We start from the raw sequence: 24,166 nt of genomic DNA on the forward strand, positions 1-24,166 counted from the left end.
GGGAGCAATTATTAGGAAATGGAAGACATACAAGACCACTGATAATCTCCCTCGATCTGGGGCTCCACGCAAGATCTCACCCCGTGGGGTCAAAATGATCACAAGAACGGTGAGCAAAAATCCCAGAACCACACGCGGGGACCTAGTGAATGACCTGCAGAGAGCTGGGACCAAAGTAACAAAGCCTACCATCAGTAACACACTACGCCGCCAGGGACTCAAATCCTGCAGTGCCAGACGTGTCCCCCTGCTTAAGCCAGTACATGTCCAGGCCCGTCTGAAGTTTGCTAGAGTGCATTTGGATGATCCAGAAGAGGATTGGGAGAATGTCATATGGTCAGATGAAACCAAAATAGAACTTTTTGGTAAAAACTCAACTCGTCGTGTTTGGAGGACAAAGAATGCTGAGTTGCATCCAAAGAACACCATACCTACTGTGAAGCATGGGGGTGGAAACATCATGCTTTGGGGCTGTTTTTCTGCAAAGGGACCAGGACGACTGATCCGTGTAAAGGAAAGAATGAATGGGGCCATGTATCGTGAGATTTTGAGTGAAAACCTCCTTCCATCAGCAAGGGCATTGAAGATGAAACGTGGCTGGGTCTTTCAGCATGACAATGATCCCAAACACACCGCCTGGGCAACGAAGGAGTGGCTTCGTAAGAAGCATTTCAAGGTCCTGGAGTGGCCTAGCCAGTCTCCAGATCTCAACCCCATAGAAAATCTTTGGAGGGAGTTGAAAGTCCGTGTTGCCAGCGACAGCCACAAAACATCACTGCTCTAGAGGAGATCTGCATGGAGGAATGGGCCAAAATACCAGCAACAGTGTGTGAAAACCTTGTGAAGACTTACAAAAAACGTTTGACCTGTGTCATTGCCAACAAAGGGTATATAACAAAGTATTGAGAAACTTTTGTTATTGACCAAATACTTATTTTCCACCATAATTTGCAAATAAATTCATAAAAAATCCTACAATGTGATTTTCTGGATTTTTATTTCTCATTTTGTATGTCATAGTTGACGTGTACCTATGATGAAAATTACAGGCCTCTCTCATCTTTTTAAGTGGGAGAACTTGCACAATTGGTGGCTGACTAATTACTTTTTTCCCCCACTGTAAATTCTACAAGTGGACCTAAACCATGCCAGGAAATTGCACCCCACACCATAACATACAGTATACTTTGTATCCCTTGTTTACTCAAGTGTTTCCTTTATTTAGGCAGTTACTGGTATGCCTACAGTCGGGAAAAAAGTATTTGATCCCCTGCTGATTTTGTACGTTTGCCCACTGACAAAGTCATGATCAGTCTATAATTTGTATGGTAGGTTTATTTGAACAGTGAGAGACAGAATAACAACAAAAAAATCCAGAAAAACGCATGTCAAAAATGTTATAAATTGATTTGCATTTTAATGAGGGAAATAAGTATTTGACCCCTCTGCAAAACATGACTTAGTACTTGGTGGCAAAACCCTTGTTGCAATCACAGAGGTCAGACCTTTCTTGTAGTTGGCCACCAGGTTTGCACACATCTCAGGAGGGATTTTGTTCCACTCCTCTTTGCAGATCTTCTCCAAGTCATTAAGGTTTCGAGGCTGACGTTTGGCAACTCGAACCTTCAGCTCCCTCCACAGATTTTCTATGGGATTAAGGTCTGGAGACTGGCTAGGCCACTCCAGGACCTTAATGTGCTTCTTCTTGAGCCACTCCTTTGTTGCCTTGGCCGTGTGTTTTGGGTCATTGTCATGCTGGAATACCCATCCACAACCCATTTTCAATGCCCTGGCTGAGGGAAGGAGGTTCTCACCCAAGATTTGACGGTACATGGCCCTGTCCATCGTCCCTTTGATGCGGTGAAGTTGTCCTGTCCCCTTAGCAGAAAAACACCCCCAAAGCATAATGTTTCCACCTCCATGTTTGACGGTGGGGATGGTGTTCTTGGGGTCATAGGCAGCATTCCTCCTCCTCCAAACACGGCTAGTTGAGTTGATGCCAAAGAGCTCCATTTTGGTCTCATCTGACCACAACACTTTCACCCAGTTCTCCTCTGAATCATTCAGATGTTCATTGGCAAACTTCAGACGGCCCTGTATATGTGCTTTCTTGAGCAGGTGGACCTTGCGGGCGCTGCAGGATTTCAGTCCTATACGGCGTAGTGTGTTACCAATGGTTTTATTGGTGACTATGGTCCCAGCTGCCTTGAGATCATTGACAAGATCCTCCCGTGTAGTTCTGGGCTGATTCCTCAAAGTTCTCATGATCATTGCAACTCCACGAGGTGAGATCTTGCATGGAGCCCCAGGTTGAGGGAGATTGACAGTTCTTTTGTGTTTCTTCCATTTGCGAATAATCGCACCAACTGTTGTCACCTTCTCACCAAGCTGCTTGGCGATGGTCTTGTAGCCCATTCCAGCCTTGTGTAGGTCTGCAATCTTGTCCCTGACATCCTTGGAGAGCTCTTTGGTCTTGGCCATGGTGGAGAGTTTGGAATCTGATTGATTGATTGCTTCTGTGGACAGGTGTCTTTTATACAGGTAACAAGCTGAGATTAGGAGCACTCCCTTTAAGAGTGTGCTTCTAATCTCAGCTCGTTACCTGTATAAAAGACACCTGGGAGCCAGAAATCTTTCTGATTGAGAGGGGGTCAAATACAGTGGGGAGAACAAGTATTTGATACACTGCCGATTTTGCAGGTTTTCCTACTTACAAAGCATGTAGAGGTCTGTAATTTTTTTTATCATTAGGTACACTTCAACTGTGAGAGACGGAATCTAAAACAAAAATCCAGAAAATCACATTGTATGATTTTTAAGTAATTCATTTGCATTTTATTGCATGACATAAGTATTTGATCACCTACCAACCAGTAAGAATTCCGGCTCTCACAGACCTGTTAGTTTTTCTTTAAGAAGCCCTCCTGTTCTCCACTCATTACCTGTATTTACTGCACCTGTTTGAACTCGTTACCTGTATAAAAGACACCTGTCCACACACTCAATCAAACAGACTCCAACCTCTCCACAATGGCTAAGACCAGAGAGCTGTGTAAGGACATCAGGGATAAAATTGTAGACCTGCACAAGGCTGGGATGGGCTACAGGACAATAGGCAAGCAGCTTGGTGATAGGCAACAACTGTTGGCGCAATTATTAGAAAATGGAAGAAGTTCAAGATGACAGTCAATCAACCTCGGTCTGGGGCTCCATGCAAGATCTCACCTCGTGGGGCATCAATGATCATGAGGAAGGTGAGGGATCAGCCCAGAACTACACGGCAGGACCTGGTCAATGACCTGAAGAGAGCTGGGACCACAGTCTCAAAGAAAACCATTAGTAACACACTACGCCGTCATGGATTAAAATCCTGCAGCGCACGCAAGGTCCCCCTGCTCAAGCCAGCGCATGTCCAGGCCCGTCTGAAGTTTGCCAATGACCATCTGGATGATCCAGAGGAGGAATGGGAGAAGGTCATGTGGTCTGATGAGACAAAAATTGAGCTTTTTGGTCTAAACTCCACTCGCCGTGTTTGGAGGAAGAAGAAGGATGAGTACAACCCCAAGAACACCATCCCAACCGTGAAGCATGAAGGTGGAAACATCATTCTTTGGGGATGCTTTTCTGCAAAGGGGACAGGACGACTGCACCGTATTGAGGGGAGGATGGATGGGGCCATGTATCGCGAGATCTTGGCCAACAACCTCCTTCCCTCAGTAAGAGTATTGAAGATGGGTCATGGCTGGGTCTTCCAGCATGACAACGACCCGAAACACACAGCCAGGGCAACTAAGGAGTGTCTTCGTAAGAAGCATCTCAAGGTCCTGGAGTGGCCTAGCCAGTCTCCAGACCTGAACCCAATAGAAAATCTTTGGAGGGAGCTGAAAGTCCGTATTGCCCAGCGACAGCCCCGAAACCTGAAGGATCTGGAGAAGGTCTGTATGGAGGAGTGGGCCAAAATCCCTGCTGCAGTGTGTGCAAACCTGGTCAAGACCTACAGGAAACGTATGATCTCTCTAATTGCAAACAAAGGTTTCTGTACCAAATATTAAGTTCTGCTTTTCTGATGTATCAAATACTTATGTCATGCAATAAAATGCAAATTAATTACTTAAAAATCATACAATGTGATTTTCTGGATTTCTGTTTTAGATTCCATCTCTCACAGTTGAAGTGTACCTATGATAAAAATGACAGACCTCTACATGCTTTGTAAGTAGGAAAACCTGCAAATCGGCAGTGTATCAAATACTTGTTCTCCCCACTGTACCTCTTTCCCTAATTAAAATGCTAATCAATTTATAACATTTTTGACATGCGTTTTTCTGGATTTTGTTGTTGTTATTCTGTCTCTCACTGTTCAAATAAACCTACCATTAAAATTATAGACTGATAATTTCTTTGTCAGTGGGCAAACGTACAAAATCAGCAGGGGATCAAATACTTTTTTCCCTCACTGTATAATCCATAGAAGGGTTTTGTAACTTCTTACCCTGGCAATTTGACTGTTAAACTCATGGGTACACTAGCAATGGATGCCAGTCCAGAATTGAACTGCCATCTATGGATTATATTTCTATGGTTGGTTGCGGTTGTCGGTTTGCCTTTTGCAGATTCTAATCTTTCTGTAGAACCAATAGAAACACATTTTTCTCAACAACTCCCAATTCTTTGCGAACAGCAGCACTGTTTTCCAAAAAATTGCATAATGTAGCCTACTGTAGCCTATGATATATACACTATATATACAAAAGTATGTGGCCACCCCTTCAAATTAGTGGATTCGGCTATTTCAGCCATACCCGTTGCTGACAGGTGTGCAATCTCCATAGACAAACATGGGCTGTAGAATGGACTTACTGAAGAGCTCAGTGACTTTCAATGTAGCACCGTCATAGGACGCCACCTTTCTAACAAGTCAGTTTGTCAAATTTCTGCCCTGCTAGAGCTGCCCCGGTCAACTGTAAGTGCTCTTATTGTGAAGTGGAAACTTCTAGGAGCAACAATGGCTCAACCGCGAAGTGATAGGCCACACAAGCTCACAGAAGGGGACCGCTGAGTGCTGAAGGGCGTAGTGCGTAAAAATCGTCTGTCCTCGGTTGAAACACTCACTACCGAGTTTCAAACTGCCTCTGAAAGCAACGTCAGCACATTAACTGTTCGTCGGGAGCTTCAAGAAATGGGTTTCCACGGCCGAGCAGCCGCAGATCAAGCTTAAGATCACCATGCGCAATGCCAAGCGTTGGCTGAAGTGGTGTAAAGCTTGCCGCCATTGGACTCTGGAGCAGTGGAAACATATTTCTCTGGAGTGATGAATCACACTTCACCATCTGGCAGTCCGACTGACAAATCTGAGTTTGGCGGATCCCAGGAGAACGCTACCTGCCCCAATGCATAGTGCCAAATGTAAAGTTTGGTGGAGGACGAATAATGGTCTGGGGCTGTTTTTCATGGTTCGGGCTAGGCCCCTTAGTTCCAGTGAAGGGACATTCTAGACGATTATGTGCTTCCAAATTTGTGGCAACAGTTTGGGGAGGGCCTTTTACTGTTTCAGCATGACAATGCCCCCATGCACAAAGCAAGGTCCATACAGAAATGGTTTGTCTAGATCGGTGTGGAAGAACTTGACTGGCCTGCACAGAGCCCTGACCTCAACCCCATCGACTGCGAGCCAGACCTAATGCTGTTGTGGCTGAATGGAAGCAAGTCCCTGCAGCAATGTTCCAATATCTAGTGGAAAGCCTTCCCAGAAGAGTGGAGGCTGTTATAGCAGCAAAGGGGGGACCAACTCCATATTAATGCCCATGATTTTGGAATGAGATGTTTTTGGGACATGTAGTGTATATACTGTATATATATTTCCTCCTAACATTGTGCAATCTGTGTGTCGCTTCATTGGCCTGGGCTATTGTTTGTTTGAATTCAAGACCAGATTGTTTTCAGTTTGTCAGTGAGAGTAGCCACTCATTTCAGTCATTTGTGTGGTATGAAAACATATTCAGCTAATGTCTTCTTTATTTATGCATTGATCCATCTCTAACTTTCATTCCTCTCAATTCTCTCCCTTTCTAAAGAACTCTGTAATAAAAATGCAAGGAGAGCGGAATTCTGTTCACTTTGGGGGGAGAAGAAGAAACAGTTTTTACATGAGATCTAAGGAAGTTGGGTGGACACTGGACAGCACATCGAGATGCAGCCAAAAATCACAAGAACATCTCAAAAGATAGATGCTCAACTTGCTGAGTTGGTGTTGGAGATTTTAGCAGCAATCTTTTCAAATGTTCTTACATTTTGGCAGTTCTTTGATTTTTGACATGTTGCTTGAGGTATTGTCCACCTGTCCAACTTCCTTAGATCACTATGCATGCATTATTTACGATGTAATGTACTCTTGTCACTCAACTCTTACCCTGAATTCCCACATCAACCCCTAGTTCCTCCTCTATCCCCCCAGTTCCAGCAGCCCACTGAGCAGTACCCCCCGCTCCGATTTGGCACCGTCCCCAACGGGAGCACGGAGGAGAACATCCGCAGCAACTACGCCAACATGCACAACTTCATGATCCGCAACAACCAGAAGGGAGTGGAGGAGGCCATCGACAACCTCAAGACTGGGTCAGTTTGTGTGTTTGTGAAGATGACATCCCGTTCATTTCATTGCATTCAACCAGGACCATATTCATTAGACACCAAACGGAAGAAAACAGACTGAAACACTTTCCGTTGTGTGCCCTAATGAACATGACCCAGCATAGCAACCTCTTAGCAACACTTATCTCCCCATGCGGTCCTGTCGTACTGTATGTGTGTTTATGTCTCTCTGCCGGTGTTTATAGTGCAAAATACTGGATTAATTTGGCTTACATTAGATAAAACATACACTTATCATGTTGGAAGCATTAGAGTAGTTATAACAAATTGTGCGCCTCATGCAGAGGAGAGACACTTAATCACTTCCCCAAGACGACTTGACCACCAGCAGCTTATTCCTCACCCGGACTCTCACTTATCATCTCACCCTCATCTCATCTTCTCTGTCTCCCCTCCCTTCCTCCCCTCCAGTAAACTAGATGCCTTCATCTATGATGCGGCTGTGCTAAACTACATGGCGAGGAAAGACGAGGGCTGTAAGGTGATGACCATTGGCTCGGGCAAGGTGTTCGCCACCACGGGCTACGGCATCGCCCTGCATAAGAACACCCGCTGGAAACGCCCCGTGGACTTGGCCCTACTGCAGCTGGTGGGAGACGGTGAGGAGAGAGAAAGGAGTGGGAGAGAGAGGGACGGGGGAGAGAGGGGTTGGGGACAGGCAGGAGAAGTTTATAAATGTGCTGGCTTGTTAGTGGCAGGCTGGCAGCATCAATCTGTCTAAGATTTGTTTTGTTTCCTGCAGTACCTACTGCTTAATTCAGTTTAATGCTGTACACATTCACAGTTTTACAGTTTGTCCTACATACTGTACATTTTACAGTAGACCTACATAGTATGTCTTACAGTAGGCCTACATACTGTACATTTTACAGTAGACCTACACTACTGTTCAAAAGTTTGGGGTCACTTAGAAATGTCCTTGTTTTCCATGAAAACATACATGAAATGAGTTTGAATAGGAAATATAGCAAAATGAATTGGAAATGTAGTCATTGACAAGGTTAGAAATAATGATTTTTAATTGAAATAATAATTGTGTCCTTCAAACTTTGCTTTCGTCTAAGAATCCTCCATTTGCAGCAATTACAGCCTTGCAGACCTTTGGCATTCTAGTCGTCAATTTGTTGAGGTAATCTGAAGAGATGTCACCCCATGCTTCCTGAAGCACCTCCCACAAGTTGGATTGGCTTGATGGGCACTTCTTACGTACCATAAGGTCAAGCTGCTCCCACAACAGCTCAGTAGGGTTGAGATCCGATGACTGTGCTGGCCACTCCATTATAGACAGAATACCAGCTGACTGCTTCTTCTCTAAATAGTTATTGCATAGTTTGGAGCTGTGCTTTGGGTCATTGTCCTGTTGTAGGAGGAAATTGGCTCCAATCAAGCACCATCCATGGCGTTGCAAAATGTAGTGATAGCCTTCCTTCTTCAAGATCCCTTTTACCCTGTACAAATCTCCCACTTTACCACCACCAAAGCACCCCCAGACCATCACATTGCTTCCACCATGCTTGACAGATGGCATCAAGCATTCCTCCAGCATCTTTTAATTTGGTCTGCGTCTCACAAATGTTCTTCTTTGTGATCCAAACACCTCAAACATCCCAGAGTTGCCTCTTCACTGTTGACGTTGAGACGGGTGTTTTGTGGGTACTATTTAATGAAGCTGCCAGTTGAGGACCTGTGAGGCGTCTGTTTCTAGACACTCTAATGTATTTGTTCTCTTGCTCAGTTGTGCACCACGGCCTCCCACTCCTCTTTCTATTCTGGTTAGAGACCGTTTGCGCTGTTCTGTGAAGGGAGTAGTACACAGCGTTGCAATTTCTCACATGGAATAGCCTTCATTTCTCAGAACAAGAACAGACTGACGCATTTCAGAAGAAAGTTATTTGTTTCTGGCCATTTTGAGCCTGTAATCGAACCCACAATTGCTGATGCTCCAGGAACTAAATTTGTCTCAAGAAGGCCAGTTTTATTGCTTCTTTAATCAGCACAACAGTTTTCAGCTGTGCTAACATAATTGCAAAGGGTTTTCTAATGATCAATTAGCCTTTTAAAATGATAAACTTGGATTAGCAAACACAACGTGCCATTGGAACACAGGACTGATGGTTGCTGATAATGGGCCTCTGTATGCCTATGTAGATATTCCATAAAAAATCATGGTGGTGGAAAACACTGTCTCAGGCGCCGCGCCAGAATCTCCCATAAGTGTTCAATGGTTGAGATCTGGTCTGAGACGGCCATGGCATATGGTTTACATCGTTTTCATGCTCATCAAACCATTCAGTGACCACTCGTGCCCTGTGGATGGGTGCATTATCATCCTATGGGGGCATAGTCATGGTAGCCAAAATATTGGCCAAAATAATGGTCTGCCCAGCATTTGTATGCATGACCCTAAGCATGATGGGATGTTAATTGCTTAATTAACTCAGGAACCACACCTGTGTGGAAGCACCTGCTTTCAATAGACTTTGTATCCCTCATTAGCTTTTTATTTTATTGATTTTTTATATAATTAACCTTTATTTAACTAGGCAAGTCAGTTAAGAACAAATTATTATTTACAATGACGGCCTACCCAGGTCAAACCCTCCCCTAAACCGGACAACGCTGGGCCAATTGTGCGCCGCCCTATGGGACTCCCAATCACGGCCGGTTGTGATACAGCCCAGGATCGAACCCGGGTCTGTAATGACGCCTCTAGCACTGCAGTTACCTGTATGTCTTAGAGTAGTCCTACATACTCTGTTTTACAGGAGGCTTACCATACTGTAAGACAGTAAATTCATGTTGAATGTTGGTTTTATTAGGGGTGGTTTTGACCCAGATTAAGCCTTAACATGGATTTCAATGGTGATTCTCTATTTAACATGCCTTTTAGTCCATGAGTACTTTAGGTTTAATCTGGGTCTGTGCAACCACCCCAGAATGTTTCACTAATCCTTACATCATAAAAGATCTTAAAGATTCCATACATGTATTCTCAAGTACTGTGTCATACTTTGTATTGCTAATGTTACAATTGGGACTTTTTCTTCATAATACATATTTTTTCCTGTCACTCATTTGCTCTGGTTCTGTGATTAAAGGGTGGTGTTATTCCTTCGATAGTGCCGAGGATGTTGCAGCTCTGTCTCAGTTGAGCAGTCTTTGTAAAGATGTCAAAGCAGCTTTATGAAGCCCTGGGTTTGGCTGCTGTCATGATTAAGGATGGAATGTGCAAGAGAGCGGGGACGGAGGTGCTTATTGAAATATGATGAATGAGATTAGGAGTCTGTCACAGTTTATGATCATGCAAATTAGCATCCATTGTTAAAAACACAATTGGCAGTGAAGTATAGTGAAGTTCGTGATCTAACACTCGCACTTGACTTTTTCCCCCTACTAGCACTGACTTTGCTGATAGATACTTTATTGAGGAAAAATGTTCTTACAATGACTGAGATAGTGTATGTGGTTGTCCCACCTAGCTACAGTGGGGAAAAAAAATATTTAGTCAGCCACCAATTGTGCAAGTTCTCCCACTTAAAAAGATGAGAGAGGCCTGTAATTTTCATCATAGGTACACGTCAACTATGACAGACAAATTGAAAAAAAAATATCCAGAAAATCACATTGTAGGATTTTTAATGAATTTATTTGCAAATTATGGTGGAATATAAGTATTTGGTCACGTACAAACAAGCAAGATTTCTGGCTCTCACAGACAGGTAACTTCTTATTTAAGAGGCTCCTCTGTCCTCCACTCGTTACCTGTATTAATGGCACCTGTTTGAACTTGTTATCAGTATAAAAGACACCTGTCCACAACCTCAAACAGTCACACTCCAAACTCCACTATGGCCAAGACCAAAGAGCTGTCAAAGGACACCAGAAACAAAATTGTAGACCTGCACCAGGCTGGGAAGACTGAATCTGCAATAGGTAAGCAGCTTGGTTTGAAGAAATCAACTGTGGGAGCAATTATTAGGAAATGGAAGACATACAAGACCACTGATAATCTCCCTCGATCTGGGGCTCCACGCAAGATCTCACCCCGTGGGGTCAAAATGATCACAAGAACGGTGAGCAAAAATCCCAGAACCACACGGGGGGACCTAGTGAATGACCTGCAGAGAGCTGGGACCAAAGTAACAAAGCCTACCATCAGTAACACACTACGCCGCCAGGGACTCAAATCCTGCAGTGCCAGACGTGTCCCCCTGCTTAAGCCAGTACATGTCCAGGCCCGTCTGAAGTTTGCTAGAGTGCATTTGGATGATCCAGAAGAGGATTGGGAGAATGTCATATGGTCAGATGAAACCAAAATAGAACTTTTTGGTAAAAACTCAACTCGTCGTGTTTGGAGGACAAAGAATGCTGAGTTGCATCCAAAGAACACCATACCTACTGTGAAGCATGGGGGTGGAAACATCATGCTTTGGGGCTGTTTTTCTGCAAAGGGACCAGGACGACTGATCCGTGTAAAGGAAAGAATGAATGGGGCCATGTATCGTGAGATTTTGAGTGAAAACCTCCTTCCATCAGCAAGGGCATTGAAGATGAAACGTGGCTGGGTCTTTCAGCATGACAATGATCCCAAACACACCGCCCGGGCAACGAAGGAGTGGCTTCGTAAGAAGCATTTCAAGGTCCTGGAGTGGCCTAGCCAGTCTCCAGATCTCAACCCCATAGAAAATCTTTGGAGGGAGTTGAAAGTCTGTGTTGCCCAGCGACAGCCCCAAAACATCACTGCTCTAGAGGAGATCTGCATGGAGGAATGGGCCAAAATACCAGCAAGAGTGTGTGAAAACCTTGTGAAGACTTACAGAAAACGTTTGACCTGTGTCATTGCCAAGAAAGGGTATACAACAAAGTATTGAGAAACTTGAAGAGATAGAATCATTAGATCATTTGTTTTGGTTCTGTCCATTTGTAGCTTGTTTTTGGACACAGGTCCAGGAATGGCTAAAGGATTGCAGATAGCATTACTGGGTGATCTGAAAAGTCATAGTCAATCAATCAATAATATAATAATACTTTTAGCAAAAATGTTTATTTTTAATTCACAATCTGTAGAAGCAATGAGAATAGAAAGGTTCAGAACTTTTGTAAAACATCACAGTACGGTTGAAATATATATGGCAAATAGAAATCCTATATGGATGGTGTTAAGAGATAGATGGGAGGTATTGAATAGAGTTGAAGGATGGGACTAATAACAAATAACAACAAATAATAACAAAGATAGCTAATAATGTAAGCATACTGTGTCCATAATAAGTATATAGGTTGTATGTTGGGAGCTTTTGGGAAAAAGCACAGTTAGAAAGATATGGCATTTAGAAGCAAACCGAATGGACATCATGAAAATGATCGGAGAGGTTGAGAGTAGAAGAAGTTCAGGAGCAAAAAAATAAATAAATATATATATATATATATATATATTAGGGCTGTCAAAAATAGCGCGTTAACGACGTTAATTAGTTGTTTGCTGTTAATTACGTCAATTTTTTTAACGCATTTCACGCATGCGCAGTGTGACAAATTATTCAGGTCAGGAAAGTGGTTGGGAGCTAGAGGCGAGATGGAGCAAGGTGAGCAAAGTGGGCCTATTGACGGATTCAAATATAAAAAGAATGATGATGGTACAGTTAACAAGTACAAGGTTATTTGCAAGATTTGTAAGAAGGAGTTTCAATTTCACCGGAGCTGTTCAAGCTTGAAGTACCATGTCAACGCCAAACATGCGTTTGCTGGGCCGTCAGATTCAGCAAGTGGTTTGCGCCAGACCACGCTGAATGTTTGCAGGCAATTAACAAAATCAACCTCAGATAATTTGACCAACACAATAGCAAAATGGATTGCAAAGGATTGTAGACCCATTAGCATTGTAGAAGACTCAGGTTTCCTTGATGTTTTGCAAGTGGCGTCTCAAGACTCATTCTATAAGCCACCGTCAAGAGCCACAGCCAAAGACAAATATTATGGTGTGTAGTATGTTTCAGCTTGATTTAAAACACCATTATTTGGCTGTGTTAATAAACAGACATAATATGAAAATTATGTATCTGTGTCCTGTTATTTATCTTTTGGTATGCATTTCAGAAAAAAAATGGTTAGGATTCAGGTGTAATTGCAAATAGTGATTAATCATGATTAATCCACTGAAAATTCTGATTAATTTGATTAAAAATTTTAATCATTTGACAGCCCTAATATATATAGAATTATTGTAAAATTAACTCTGTCCATAAGGTGTAGATAGTAAGTATAGACCGGAAGTAGAGGCCTGGGCGTTGTTGTTCACTAATTTACTCCAAGTAGGGAAAGGATGGTGGGGTTGAAAAGTAATAAAGGGGAATATATATATAAAAAATAAAATAAAACATGGGGGATTGGAAGTGATGCAGACAATTACATTGATAGAAGATACAATCTATCTGCAATATTAAGCTGATCCATTCCCCCCCCAAAATTAATAAATAAATAAATTAAAAAAATAAAATTAAAATAAAAAATTTAAAATAAAAAAATAGGATTGAGAAACTTTTGTTATTGACCAAATACTTATTTTCCACCATAATTTGCAAATAAATTCATTACAAATCCTACAATGTGATTTTCTGGATTTTTTTTTCTCATTTTGTCTGTCATAGTTGACGTGTACCTATGATGAAAATTACAGGCCTCTCTTATCTTTTTAAGTGGGAGAACTTGCACAATTGGTGGCTGACTAAATACTTTTTTGCCCCACTGTATTTTAAGATGAACGCAATAACTGTAAATCACTCTGGATAAGAGGATCTGCTAAATTACTCAAATGTAAATGTAAAAATGTAATCAGAGAGATCACTTTAACTCTGACTGTGAATTCTTAGCTACACATTCTTGGAATAATGTTTATTTTTATTTATTTTAATTTTAATTTTTTGGGGGGGTAGATCAGCTTAATATTGCAGATAGATTGTAACTTATATCAATGTAATTGTCTGCATCACTTCCAATCCCCCATGTTTTTTATATATATACTCCCCTTTATTACTTTTCAACCCCGCCATCCTTTCCCTACTTGGGGTAAATTAGTGAACAACAATGCCCAGGCCTCTACTTCCGGTCTATACTTACTATCTACACCTTATGGACACAGTCAATTTTACAATAATTCTATTTTATTTGTTTTTGCTCCTGAACTTCTTCTACTCTCAACCTCTCCGATCATTTTCATGATGTCCATCCGGTTTGCTTCTATATGCCATGTCTTTCTAACTGTGCTCTTTTCCAAAAGCTCCCAACATACAACCTATATACTTATTATGGACACAGTATGCTTACATTATTAGTTATCTTGTTATTATTTGTTGTTATTTGTAATTAGTCCCATCCTTCAACTCCATTCAATACCTCCCATCTATCTCTTAACACCATCCATATAGGATTTCTATTTGCCATATATATTTCAACCGTACTGTGATGTTTTACAAAAGTTCTGAACCTTTCTATTCTCATTGCTTCTACAGATTGTGAATTAAAAATAAACATTTTTGCTAAAAGTATTATTATATTGTTGATCGATTGACTATGACTTTTCAGATCACCCAGTAATGCTATCTGCAAGGTTAGCTCCAGGTAAATATTGTAATCCTTTAGCCATTCCTGGACCTGTGTCCAAAAACAAGCTACAAATGGACAGAACCAAAACAAATGATCTAATGATTCTGTCTCTTCACAGAAAAATCTGCAGAGCTGGGAAGATTGTATCCCCCATATAAATAACATTCTATTGGTAGCAAGAATTTTATATAATAATTTAAATTGAAAGATTCTAATTTTTGAATCCGGTGTAGTTTTGCGTGTCAGTTCATAAACACTATGCCATGGGATCGGTACGTCAAAAATCTCTTCCCAACTATTTTGCAATCTATATGGGACGGCTGTCAATCCTTTGGTCCTTAAGTGAAACTGCTATACTTTTTTATTTATCACAGTTTTCCTTAACCAATTATGTTCTTTAATGCAAGGCCGACGCCAGGACAGCGGAGTCACTCACCACCTTCCGGAGACATTTGAAACCCCACCTCTTTAAGGAATACCTGGGATAGGATAAAGTAATCCTTCTACCCCCCCCCCCCCCCTAAAAAAATAAAAAATAAAAAATAAATTATAAAAAAATATATATTAAAAAATATATACAATTTTTTTTTATTGTAAAGTGGTTATCCCACTGGCTATAGGGTGAATGCACCTATTTGTAAGTCGCTCTGGATAAGAGCGTCTGCTAAATGACGTAAATGTAATGTAATGTAATGTAATGTAAATGCCGACAGACAAGTTCCGTACTTTCTCCCCCTTCCACTTTCCTCTTCCACTTTTGCGGTAAGGCTGCAATTATTTGGTTGTAATTTTGGGTAGAGCAGACATTTCCATATGTTTTTGTTAGCTCCACCAGTCCTACCGATGATATCATTTACGATGATTATACCTTTTTTAAACATTCTGTCAAAAAATAAAGGTTTTTTGTCAATTAGTATATTTGAATGTAACCACAATATTTGTTGCATTATTTGTTCTGTCGTTTCTGGAGGATTAAATTGAAATTGCAACCAACTTTCTATGGCTTGTTTTAGAAATAGTGATATTTGGGAGATGATTTCCTTTTCAAATAACTGAAAATGAGTTGTTGTAATCTGAATAAAGGGGAAAAGGCCATTCTTGAACATTGGGTGAGACAATCTTACTAATTTGCTTGAGAATTGTGGTCCTCTGTAGCTCAGCTGGTAGAGCATGGCGCTTGTAACGCCAAGGTAGTGGGTTCGATCCCCATAGACCACCCATACACAAAAAACATATATATATTATGCACGCATGACTGTAAGTCGCTTTGGATAAAAGCGTCTGCTAAATGGCATATTATTATTAGAACCAATTTCAGATTTAAGTATAACTTTTGTATGACTGAAGCTTTTAGTGATAGGTCTAATGCTTTAATATTTAATAATTTCTGTCCTCCGAATTCATATTCATTATATAAATAGGCCCTTTTAATTTTGTCTGGTTTGCCGTTCCAAATAAAATTGAATATTTTTTTCTCATATAATTTTAAAAACTGTTCGCTAGGCGTAGGCAAGACCATAAGCAAATAGGTAAACTGGGATAATACTAAAGAGTTAATCAGGGTGATTTTTCCACAAATTGACAGGTATTTACCTTTCCATGGTAGTAAGATCTTATCTATTTTTGCTAACTTTCTATTAAAATGTATTGAAGTGAGATCATTTATTTCCTTTGGGATATGTATTCCGAGTATATCCAATGTTTTTGTTAGGTAGATTCCTTTTTATTGAGTTTTATTGGAGTGGATTATGACATTCCAGTCAACATGGTTAATTCCTGTTTTTCTAATCCATGTAGTTTGGGCTTTACAATGGGATTTCCAACACAGGGGGCAGTTAACTTAAGGTTAATATAGTTTAATGTTTCACTGTTATAACTCTGATGACCAGGGATTTTAAAACATCCTTTAAGAAGCTACTCTTGCAATGCAGGGGGCTTTAGCCGTCAGACGTGGCTGTCATCTCAATACATGTTGTCTGTTCTCCGCTGAGCACAAACTCTGGGTTTTCCTCCATTTTCCCTTCACAATGTAACAGTTGTTTTTGATATATGGAACTAATGGTTAGTGTCGGGAGTCCTATTAGTGCCCGCTACCTTTCATCTGTCAGGGTCACTCTTAGCACAGGAGACTCTGTATCCAGGCCATTTCAGACCTCCATCAAAGCTGTGCAGCTTCTCTCTCTCTCTCCCGCTCTCCTCCTCTCCCCCTCTCTCTCTCTTTCTCTCTCACACACACACACACACAGGCTCACTCTCTCACATTCCTGCTCCCCCCGACACTATTTTCAAAATGTTCAGCGTTCTTTTTGCCATCGTACAACAGCTCTGAGCCAGACACACATTCACCCCTCCTCCTTACCTCTCAACTATTACCTTCCCAGCTTCCCCCTTAAGGTAAACAACACTGCATGTCCAATAACAAAGGCTGATAATCCCTTCTTGTCGTTTTTTATTTCCCTCCCGTCCCCTCTTCTCCCAACGCCAGACGAGATCGACATGCTCGAGCGCCTGTGGCTTTCGGGGATCTGTCACAACGACAAGATTGAGGTGATGAGCTCCAAGCTGGACATTGACAACATGGCGGGGGTCTTCTACATGCTGCTGGTGGCCATGGGGCTCAGTCTGCTGGTGTTCGCCTGGGAGCACCTGGTGTACTGGAAGATCAGGCACTGCCTGGGCGGCTCCGGTGGCATGGACTTCCTTTTGGCCCTCAGCAGGGTGAGTTACTGACTGAGTGGTGGTAGTGGTGGTAGTGATGCCCCCTGGTGGTGGTAGTGGTGGTGGTGGTAGTGATGCCCCCTGGTGATGGTGAAAGGGAAAGGGCTTGGTGCATCAATACATCACATGTTTAGGCAGTACTGTTCAAAAGGTAGGTCCTTCTATCAAAATAGGCTGTATTACTTCAATTAATTCAAGTATGCAGTGACCTTGTTTAAAGGTGACCAAGTCAAAATGGAGCCTAATTTTCTTTTGTGTTTTCTTACTGCTGCGTTCTACGCTGATGTTCCCGGGATATGTCAGACTGTGACTCCCGCTTTCAATTTCAAAGAATGTTGATTCATGTGCTCAACGGACTATGTTGATTCATGTCCATCAGATTTGTGTCCTCCCGATAATTCAGATTTAGTGGGATGACTCTTGTTTTTCATTAAGACGTATTGGTATTGAATGAATCACCTTCAAGTAAAGGTGATAAAGCTGTTATGATTTCCATGGCCCCGCCATTCAACACACTTAACCGATAATTGTAGCCTAGCAGTCTTTTAAGGCAGTAAATGACCTGTATTAGACCTGTCATAAGTTCATCTTCTGCCCTCATTAGAATTTTGTGGTCAGTTGCCTCCTTTCCCAGAGTACAGAGTAGAGAGAGATTGCATAGAGCGGCATCCACAATATTCATGGCACGTCACATTCTATGCTAGAGGGGAGATTATAATTTTTAAAAGAGTCAGTTCTGACTTACTGTTTGAGCAGTGCAGTGGGAGCTCCAGAGTACGCAGCACACTAGGTGGTAGTTTAAAAAGATCCTTTGAACTGAAGCTTGAGTGCACTGTAATTGCAGACACTGAGGTAAGTGTATGCAGACCTCTATGGGGACACATTTCTGCTACATTTCTACCACAACATATGTAACCTATTTTTACGAGACTTTACGAGACTCATGAGTTTTTAAGCGACTTTCAGTATCAGTATTCCCATCTAGGGATACTGGGATGTGTAGTTTGCTAGCTGTATCCTAATTAGCTTTCCCTTCTATCTCTACCCAGGGTATGTACAGTTGCTGCAGGTTTGAAGATGAGACCATCTCTGGAGGCCTCAAAAACACACTTCCCCTATATCAGAGTGTTCCCACAATGCCACCTCCACCCCAATCCCACATCTCAGCAGCTGTAACCTGTAACACTACTCTTGTCATGGTGCAGCAGCAGCAGATGCATCATCACCAGCAGCAGCAGCAGCAGCAGCAGCAACAACAAGCATACAGCATGCTTCCTGGTGCATCTCCTCCAACTACTGGGCACTCTGCAATGGCCCTTGGGCCATCAAACAGTCCCCTTTTGGAGGGTCCTATGCCGTGCTCCACTTTTCTGCCTCGCCATGACCGCAGATTGGCTGTTGTAGACCGCTGGAACCGTCCCAAGCCCAGCATGGACAAACCTATTGGTGGCAGCGGTGGGATCCCAGACATGGCACAGTTTCAACAGGGCTTGCCCCCTCATTGGGCTGGGGGAGCCAGTGGAGGGGACGGGGGCCTAGATGAATACAAGCGATACTATGGCCCGATCGATCCAGAGGGCTTAGGGGCAAATGCTGACCCACAAACAGGTGGCTCCCAAACCCCCAAAATGAACCAGAGGGGGACAAAGTCCTCAGGAATGCCACGGCTACCTTCTAAAGGACCGCCCCCTGGGCACTTAATGTCCAAGCCCCCTCTACTGCTCCCCTCATCCCCACATCGGCCGCCATTTTGGAGAAGAGGCAGCCTCCCGAAAAGAAAGGGCTCCGGGGGGCCTCTGTATGAAAACATCCTCCCCTTGGGGAGAAGAGGGGGAGGGCGGTACGGCGCAAGGGATGGAGGTGGCAGACGAGGCCGTCACCCTCCCCCACTCCCATTGCCTGTTCCTGTCTCGTCCCCTGCCCACACTACCCCTACCACTCCCTCTCACTCCGCCCTCTACACCTCCAGCTCCTGCTCCTCCACCTCATCCAGTTCATCCTCGTCCTCATCCTCCATCTCCCTCTCACGCTCCAACTCACCCACATCCTCCACCACCTCATACACATCGTCACAAAGTTTTAAGTACAGGGCTGGCAGTAGGGATGTCGAGGACGTCTATGACACTGATGAGCTGACGGAGGAGTCTAGCCTCCTGCTAGGACGGAGAAAGGGCAAATCCCGACGCATGTCCTCTCGCTCACTGCCTTGCAGTCCACCCCCTCCGCCTGTCCCACCCCGCAAGCCTTGTCTACAGTATGAGAGAGAGAGGGCTGGGAGCCAGCTAGCCCAGCTGCAGGAGTGGTGGACCTCCTGGGGCGAGAGAGAAAGACGCAGAGGAACAGGAACCAGGGCTGAGGGGAAGGAGGAGAAACGGCATCACAAAGAGAGAGAAAGGGAGAGAAAGAGAAGGAAGAAAGGCCGGAAGAAAAAAAAGAGAGAGGAAAAGGAGAGAGAGCGGGAGCGCAAGCGGCATAAAGTGAAAAAGAAGAGGAAGAAAGAGGAGAAGTTGAAGAGAAGAGATCAGGGCAAGCGATCAGAGCACGAGGAGGGAGATGGTGAGAAGAGAGGGCAGCTCAAAGCGATAACGCAAGAGGCCTACTCCTCCTACCCTGCTCTGAGGCGTGACTCTATGCGGAAAAAGAGTGAAAGTTCTATCAGAAGTTACGGATGGGATATTCCACGGGATGAAGAGAGGAGAGAGAGAGAGGATAAGGAAAGAGATGATGGAGAGGACACTAGAGGGAAGGAAAGGCACATAAGTCCTTACTCTCGCCACAGGCATGCAGGTAGGCCTTCCAGTTCCAGCAAGCAGTACCAGAGCTCCAGTAAACCCTCAACCTCTGTCAAATTCTGGGGAGCGGGAAACCCATCGTCAGAGACTCCTTCATCTGCATTTCTACCACTGATCCCTCTCTCATCCATACGCAGGAGTAAGGGTTCAGATAGAGAGGCCCTAGGGAAAGAAGGGGAGACGTGCCCCCTTTTGGGCAGGAATGAGAGAGTGGAGGTTCACTCCAAAGAAGGTCTGTCGTTTCATGAGTGGGATTCCGAAGATGAGGATGAAAAGGAAAGGAGAAAAGTGGAGCAAGAGAAGAGACATGAAAGAAGAAGAAGGACTGCATCAGAGTCCGAAAGGGAAAGTGATAAGATGGTGGGCATCTATTCAGACAACGACGGCTCCTCGGGAGAATTTGGAAAGTTCGAAAGGTACTGGGAGGGTCATGAGGGTAGAGCGGTTGGGGGAATAGGAGGGGGAGGTTGGTTTTTCGGCACTTATCCCGCCAGAGAAAAAGCAGGCAGCATAAACAGTAGGGATGACTCGTTATTGGGGCGTGGGGAGGGATGGGGCGGAGCCGGGGGAGCCGGGGAAGGTGGCTGTGGATCAGGTGGAACCTGGGGTTCAGGGAGGATAGGTGGTACACAGTGGCCTCCACCTCCATTGACCACACCAGCTCCTCGAAGATACTGGTCCGTGGACAAGCTTCCCGTGAAGGAGGAGAAGAAAGAGAAACGGAAGGTCAAGGTCAAAGGGCGAGGTTTTGTGGCTTGCAACTGCCAATCTGCCCTCGAACATCAACACGCTCACTCTAAATGGGCCAGGGTGAGCTCTCGTAGCCAGGAAGAACTATTTCTACACTGTCAAAGCTTCGTGAGCAGCGCCAATTCCAAACGGCATTCCTCCAAACCCAACAGGACCCAGAATCAACCCAAATCGGGAAGCCAGTCCAACCTCAGCATCCAACGGACGGACCGCATTCGACAGCCTTCTACATCGCAGGCCCTCATCCCCTCCCTCCCTCCACCAACACTCCCAGCCCTTCCTGCCCCTCCCTCCTCATCCCATCCCATCCACATCCCTCCTCCGAACTCCTCCTCTTCAGTCTCATCTCCCTCTGTAGTATCCTCCACCCCAGGTGCCCCCCAGCCGTCTTCTATGGCTTCTGCTAGTGCCAAACTCCTGTACCAGAGACTGCGCTCAGTGCCCATGCCCCAAAGGTTACAGTCACCTCACCTGCCCCTCAAGGCCAAGAGCCTCTGCTCACGGAGGGGGTCCGCACACTTCTCCAGTGTGGAGAGCGAGGTGTGAGGTGAATCAAAGACACCTAACTGGATAGGAACCGCTGACCTATTCAGAAACCTTGGGTCATGACTGTGCGGCAACTGCAGTCCTGTAACTCTTGCACAACCCCCATTGTCCAGTCAGAGGGAGTGCACAGCAATGTCATGTTTACTGGGACTCTCTTCATTCTGGTCAGAGTATCTGTAAGACTACATGTGTTGTTGGTAAACTGAAATTGGTTTTAGAAGTGGGATCTCAGAAATGGGTCCGTCCTACTGACAGGGCGTGTCTTTGGATCTTGAAGTGAAGTGGTTATTATTGTTCAATTATATTTTCTCATGAGGGCTCAGGTACTCATTCATAGGCCTCCCTACTGAGGGCTCCAATGCAGAAACATTTGACTTACATCCCTAAACATTAACCTCCAACGTTCCTTTACCAAACTGTTTACACCTCACAGACCTGTGAAATCTGAGGTCATAGTTGTGTATGTTCTATGTTTCACGTTTAGGGAGAATAGAATAGTAGCTAGCCCTCTCTGTTTCCCCATTCACCTCTCAAACTCATATTTGATATTCTGTGTGTCTGTGTTTTACCGTGTTTGTATTCTTGACAACAGGGTAAGTCGACTGTGACTGATCTTATACTGTGCCAAACTTCAGTGGAGCTTACATATAATGCTGTTTCATTTATACCATAGGTACTCCCCCATTCATGTCCCTCTTGAGCAATACATTACCTGCAGACCAACAGTTCATGCATTTTATATTTTAAAAGGTTATTTTACTATAGTGTTATTATAAATTGAGACAAATGTATTCATTATGACAAAATGTAAGCACTGTGCTGTACTATATTGGGTACACGCAAAATGTTTTCAACTACCTGACGTCATTGGCAGCATCCCCCCACCCCCCACCCCCCCATAAAACAGAATGTAGCCTTGACCTAGTCTGCTGCAACTATAAAGACACTTTAAGATTGTAGCATTTTGGGGGGGCGGGGGCGAGGGGGCCGACTATGTACAAAACCATTGTGTAAATGCTAGATGGAATTGTCGGACATGTGGCCACACAGGTGGTCAGAATTCATTCTCTTTGTCCCAGTAATGATGTCAACATGATAGGTGCCTAAAGGATGCTACCAGAGATGTGTTTGTAAATCCGTAATCAAGAGCTAGATTATTCATAGCAATTTGACAGTAAAGCTGATACCTGCACAGTCAGATGTACTTTCAAATCAGCCAGTTTTCCACCAACCTTTAGCATTAGCAACAGGAAGTTGATTAGCGGAGAGTGAATACTGTTACCACTTTTTGTACATGTTGTCAGTAACCCACAAGGCTAGTTCCATCTTCTCCATATAGTCTGTTTAGCTCATTAATCTGCCTGTGACTGCATCTGAGCCATACTTCAGCTGAAGAAAAAAAGAGTAACCTAAGTTAACACAAAATTGTTGTGTAAAGTTTATCTGCATTTCTTTGAATATCTAGATATATATCACATATGTATTTGTGGAGTTGGGTAGTGTTAGAGAAATTGTTGTTTAGCATCTTGATATGGGGATATTGTTTATAATTCCAGTGCCATTAGAGAAGATATGAATATTCCATGTGAAGAAAATATCTCCCTTTTTTCACCCACAACTTGGAGCACTCTTTGTTGCCAAAAGTATAGGTTTTCATTCTTAAAACTTGGGTAACCCAAGAGCGATAGGAACACAATGGAAGCAGTGCTTTGCTTGTTACAATCAACAGCTTACAAGAATCCAATGAGGAAGCTAACCGTGGGTGAAATGTTACCTGCCAAGGTATTTGTACCACAAATTAACGAACATCTCTGCCCCTTCTCCTTATGTCTATTTGTTGTGTTGATGAGTGTCTGCAATTGTAAACCGTTCCTATTTTTTATTAAGTATCTGTGAATATTTCGTTAATCTCAATAATAGCATATCTATATATAATAATATATTTCAAAGGTAAGATCTTATATGTTAAGTTTGTCTACTAAATTTAGAGTATTATCTATGAAGCTGTCTTTTTGTCTGTCCTCCCTTGTCTCAAAACCCAGTGAAATCAGAGACCAGTACCTAACTGTGTTCTTACCGACCATCGACCACGATTAGTTAACAATGATATTCGCAATGTGACGGAGGTGTGTGTCTGACGACCGTGTCACTGTAGTAGTGTGAGTTTGGGCCTTGGCTGTAACACACTATTAATAACAATTTGATTATAAGGTATTTTACCAGGGCATAGTCTGCCCAATAACACCACTGTCTGGTGAGATACTGGGCCTGGATTTCAACTGGACCAATGAGTTGAAGTGTACAGCGACTTCTTTAATCACCGAAACTCAATGCAGCCTAGCGGGCAGCAGCAGGCTTTTTTGCGTCATGCAGCAGTATACTATCCATGGTGAGCCATACCAGGACTGTGGTGTGTGTTCCCTCTCTGCAAAGCTGCGTCTGTCATGCTGAAATAAACAGAAACACACTGTGTTCCTCCATAATAATCCCCACTGTAGCGCCCCGTCCGGCGCTGTCTCTGTCAGCTAACCCTGCGCAGTCTTTACTACACACTGTGTCCAGACGGACTTGCACTGCGGTCACTGTGTGAGAATCAATGTGCCAAACTGGGGCAGAACACAGTGTTTACGTTGGCTGCCGCACCACTGAAAAGACAATACTGTGCTGTACTGCAAGCAGAACAGAATAAAAATAATTTTCGTATTAAAACCTCTTCCGTCCATTTATATTTTTCTTTCTGTCGGGGTGCGGGAGGGATGATTGGGAAAGCGTGGAGAGAGTGAGTTATCTGTTCACATATCTCCATGAGCACATGTGCAGAATACAATCTGTCCTTAGAAAATAATTGTTGTTACACTGCAATTACAGTATACAGTACAATTGTCCGTTATTGCAATACAAAAGTTATATCACCACTTAAAATTATATCACTAATTTCTCTAATATTGAGTGAGTCTACACTGAATTCATTCACAGCATGTTTATTGTGTAACATATGTATGTAATGCATGTTAACGTATTCTGTTCTATGTATAGATGACAGAACACTTGTCATATTGGCTGAACAGCCCTGTTCACTCTCCTGTTCCTACTAGACAAACTAGAGC

The 24,166-nt window shown here is 43.4% G+C and overlaps 1 protein-coding gene across 1 annotated transcript; it reads left to right on the forward strand.

The window, feature by feature from the left end:
- Positions 1-6,454: 6,454 nt before the first annotated feature.
- On the forward strand, positions 6,455-21,059 carry LOC311114131 (uncharacterized protein; the record flags this gene model as incomplete). The annotated part of the gene is made up of 4 exons (XM_084189409.1): positions 6,455-6,615; positions 7,063-7,250; positions 16,739-16,971; positions 18,021-21,059. Coding segments are annotated over 4 exons (3,621 nt in total), but the record flags the coding sequence as incomplete, so codon positions are not given.
- Positions 21,060-24,166: the final 3,107 nt, after the last annotated feature.

Source organism: Coregonus lavaretus, assembly GCF_964263955.1.
Source record: "Coregonus lavaretus genome assembly, contig: HAP1_SCAFFOLD_7869, whole genome shotgun sequence".
In the NCBI taxonomy this organism is placed as follows: Eukaryota; Metazoa; Chordata; class Actinopteri; order Salmoniformes; family Salmonidae; genus Coregonus; species Coregonus lavaretus.